The 4,000-nt window shown below is 35.6% G+C and overlaps 1 protein-coding gene across 1 annotated transcript in view; it reads right to left on the reverse strand.

Annotated features, from left to right (window-relative positions):
- The window catches only part of LOC111366962, a 5,954-nt gene extending 5,592 nt beyond the window's left edge, over positions 1 to 362 (reverse strand). Inside the window, exon 1 of the mRNA XM_022987641.1 lies at positions 65 to 362. Coding sequence (XP_022843409.1) covers positions 65 to 352 — 288 coding nt within the window. The 5' untranslated portion in view covers positions 353 to 362. The remainder of the gene's footprint in view (positions 1 to 64) is intronic.
- Positions 363 to 4,000: the final 3,638 nt, after the last annotated feature.

Below are 4,000 nucleotides of genomic sequence, written 5' to 3' on the forward strand. Positions count from 1 at the left end.
TACACGGTTCAGGAATTCTGAGTCTAGGAGCATACTCGTGTGCGGGAGCTTGCCCATTGCCCACCGCACGTTGGAGTACTCGCAATTGAGCTCTCAACGCTTCCATTTCATCCTGCAGATCAGGAATGATTGCAGCAGCTTCCGTCATTGCTGCGCAAGCTCTTTGGCTTTCATCCAATTGGATGTGTAATCCACAAATCTCAGATTCGGCCATCTCGACTTTTTTCTCGAGACCTTCCACAGCATAGCACAACCTAGTAGCTGTCTCATCAAGCGCATCCACGCGCTGTTTCGTAGTACCCTTCTTTTGAGGCTCTACCACTTCAGTGGTGTGTGATGTAATTGGATCCATAGCTTTCTTATCGAGGCTCTTGAGCCGCAGCTCTGATACCAACTTTCACGGGGTGCCTTTCTTCTTGGCACAGAAAGGGACACCGTGCGGCAGTAGTCTGCTCCGCTAGACTACCTTCCGCCTTTTCTCGGTCGCGTCGGGACGAAAGAAAATTTGATTGCAATTTTGTAGAAAGCTTACAATTGAGAATTTGAATACACTGAAAGTAAATTGAACATTGATTGCTGAAAACTGAACATTACAATTGATGAAAGCAGAAAATTACAAATGCTGGTGCAGGGGGCGGACACCAGTGAGCTTGAAAGATTTTTGAATGACTAATATCCCATATAATAGCATTCTGAACAAAAACCCAAGTGACGGGAGTAGACGTTTAAAAGACGAGGAATCATACTAATCTTTTACCAATATCAAAGCTATTTTACAATTAAAATAACTATTACAATGAAACGAAAATTACAACTCAAACTTGAAGTAATATTTACAATGTGCGGCCGAAGTTGGGCAAACTGCGGCTGCGATAGTGTCAAGGGGCTAAGTAAAGCTGCGGTCCTTGACACCCTGGCTTGCAGTTGGAGTATTTGAGGTACTCACGTGATATTATTGGACATGAATCCAAAACACAGAAGAAAATGATTGTCAGCATGTCAACCCTTCACTATGTTTCTTTTGTTTATATTAATTTAAAGACATTAACAACTCATGTTCGACCAAAAAAACCCGAAAAAAAAGGATATGTTAAAGCATATGATTCTTTGGATTGATCAGGAGATTGAAATTATATTGCTGTCTCTTAACTTCATCTGTGCCTATTTCTGATATATGTGAATTGTGCATTTGTAAAGTTTAGATGATGGTAAACATCATTTATCACGAGAATTAATAAGTAAAAATTGTTTATATTTTGATATTGGCCACCTACAATGAATATATAAAATTCACGTGGATATAAAGTGTTTAAATTAATGGATTTAATAAGGGCAAGATTGGAAATGACATGGATGTAAATAGTATTTTTTTTTTTAATTTGAAATTTTATAAGAGATGAATTTAGAGTGTGATATACTTATAAAAAGCGTGGATGAAATAGTGGTACCCAAAGTAATTTAACAACTAATATTCATAACATAAATTAAATAGAGAATATTATTATATAAAAGAAAAGGACATTAATTTATAATAAACTGATATTAAAGCTAAAGCTATGATTTTATTTTCATATCCTCAAATAATTAACATTAGATAAGAGCACATTAAATTTTTGGCTCAATCATGTTTTTTCTCCAAATTAGAGGGAGAATGAGGGTTTATTTTGGAAAAATAAATCCCGTCTATTTTGAATAAAGCCCAACGTACAGGGTCATTTGCCAGGTGGTTTACAAGGTAATTTCAAATTATTTTAAATTGCCCACTTGTTGTCAATTAAAAAAAAAAAAAAAATAGAGGAGGAAAAGGCTTGTGGAGGGAAATGAAATGGGAAACCACTAGAAACCACGTAGATGCACTTAGAACTCCAAAATAGTAAAACCCGCAGCTCACTTTTCTATTTTTCCCCAAGCTTGAAATCTGGCAACTCCTACTTCGACTATCACCCCCTCGACTGCCATCCAACGAGCCATCTTCTCTACTTCCAACTATTTTTCACATGAGCCAAACTATCGACAATTGCCCTCGTTGCACCCATTGCGTTGAATTGAAAAATCCAAAAACTCGATCTACCAAGATATCTTCTCCACCTCCATCTATCTCCCACGTGAGGTAAACTTTCGACAATGGTTCGAAAGGCAAAAAACCCTCCAAGCCGTGACTTAGTTCGTAAGTGCATTAATCTCCATTTCCATGTCTTTTATAGGCCTATTTCCACTAGAAAGGATTATCGGTGTTCTCATTTAGATACTGTGATAATCTCCATTTTTTGATAATGTGATAAAATTTGTGATTATTTTGTTATCAATCTGCAATTATTTGGCAGAAATGTTTAGTGGGTTAATATCTATATAAAAATTGAATTTTTTTTAATATTTTTTTTATGTGTTTATTGTAGTGTATTGATTTAAGTATTGCATAATGGTACCGATTATTTTATCGTAGGAAAATAAATTATAGAAGACGTGCGTTATAATTTTTTGGCTTATTCTGAAAATAAGAATGTTGTTCAGAATATAAATATGGTGGAAGAAGAAGGTTTAGGAGATGAGGCTTCGATTGTGCCTGAGGTGGGTATGTAGTTCAAGGATGAAAAAACAATGTTTGAGTTCTACAAAAGATATGCATAAGATATAGGTTTTTAAATAGTGACGATGGAGTTATGAGATATGTGACCTTTACATGTAATCGTGAAGGTCGAAGAAGCATTGATGTTGTTGGTTCGTTGAAGTCTTAACCAACAATTTAGAAGGATTGTACAGCCATGATCTCTGCATCTTCTAATGTTAATGGAAATTAGAGAATTAACACAAGCCACCTCGAACACAATCATACAACAAGCCTTTCAAATTCTAGGTTTGACTGCTGCAATCGAAAATTGCCGGCACATGTGAAAATGAAGCTTGAAGGGAATTACATGGCAGGCATTCCGTTGCATAAAAATTTCAACTTCGCAGTTGTTGAAGCTGATGGATACGAGAATTTCACTTGTGTGGAAATTAGAAGCATTATGCTTGTATTTTTGAAAGTAATCGTCTCACTTCCAGTGAGACGATTAGGACTTGGAGAAGCAGCTACAATACAATCATATTTTTCGAAAATACAAGCACAATTCTTCTAATTTTACTTTTAGTATGGATTTCGATGATGAGCTGCGATTAAAGAATGTATTTTGGGCTGATAATAGATGTAGGCAAGGAGTTCGATGATATTGTCACCATTGATATCACTTATCTTATTAATAAGTACTACATGTCTTTCACTCATTTTGTTGGAATTAATCATCAAGGACAATCAACACTGCTCGATTGTGATCTTTTATCGCATGAGGACACGGATACATTTGTTTGGTTGTTCGGTACATGGCTAGAGTGCATGCATGGTAAGCTCTCCATGGAACCATTATAAACCAAGATAGGGCCATGCAAAATGCAATCCAAATCGTTTTTCCAAACACAAACATAAATTATGTTTATGACACATTTTGAAGAAATTGTCAGAGAAGTTTGGGTACCACATTGATAAGGAAAACATATTTTTGACTATACATAGATTGGTGTATGATTCGCAAACTGGTCCAAAATTTGAAGAAGGTTGTGGAGTGATGATTGATGCTAACAAGTTACATGATAATGATTGGTTAGTTGAACTATATGATAATAGAGATCATTTGGTTCCTTACTTTTGAAAACTACTTTCTGGGTTAGTATATCCACAACTCAGCGAAGTGAGAGTATGAAGTGCATTCGAAAACCTCGTATAAATAGTTTGTTGAACAATATGAACGAGCATTGAGAAATATAGTTGAGAAGGAGTATAAAGTTGATTTCAAGTCATGCTCGCAAATGATACCATGTGTAACAAATTATGAAATGGAGGTTTATGTTTTATTTACGTTACTATTGTATGTACGGTGATGTCGAAAATGATGTGTTTAACCAACAATACCCATCTTCCAACTTTATGCCCCATCGTCACGTAATATTATATTTAATTAGCAAG

Source organism: Olea europaea, chromosome 18, assembly GCF_002742605.1.
Source record: "Olea europaea var. sylvestris chromosome 18, O_europaea_v1, whole genome shotgun sequence".
NCBI lineage: Eukaryota > Viridiplantae > Streptophyta > Magnoliopsida > Lamiales > Oleaceae > Olea > Olea europaea.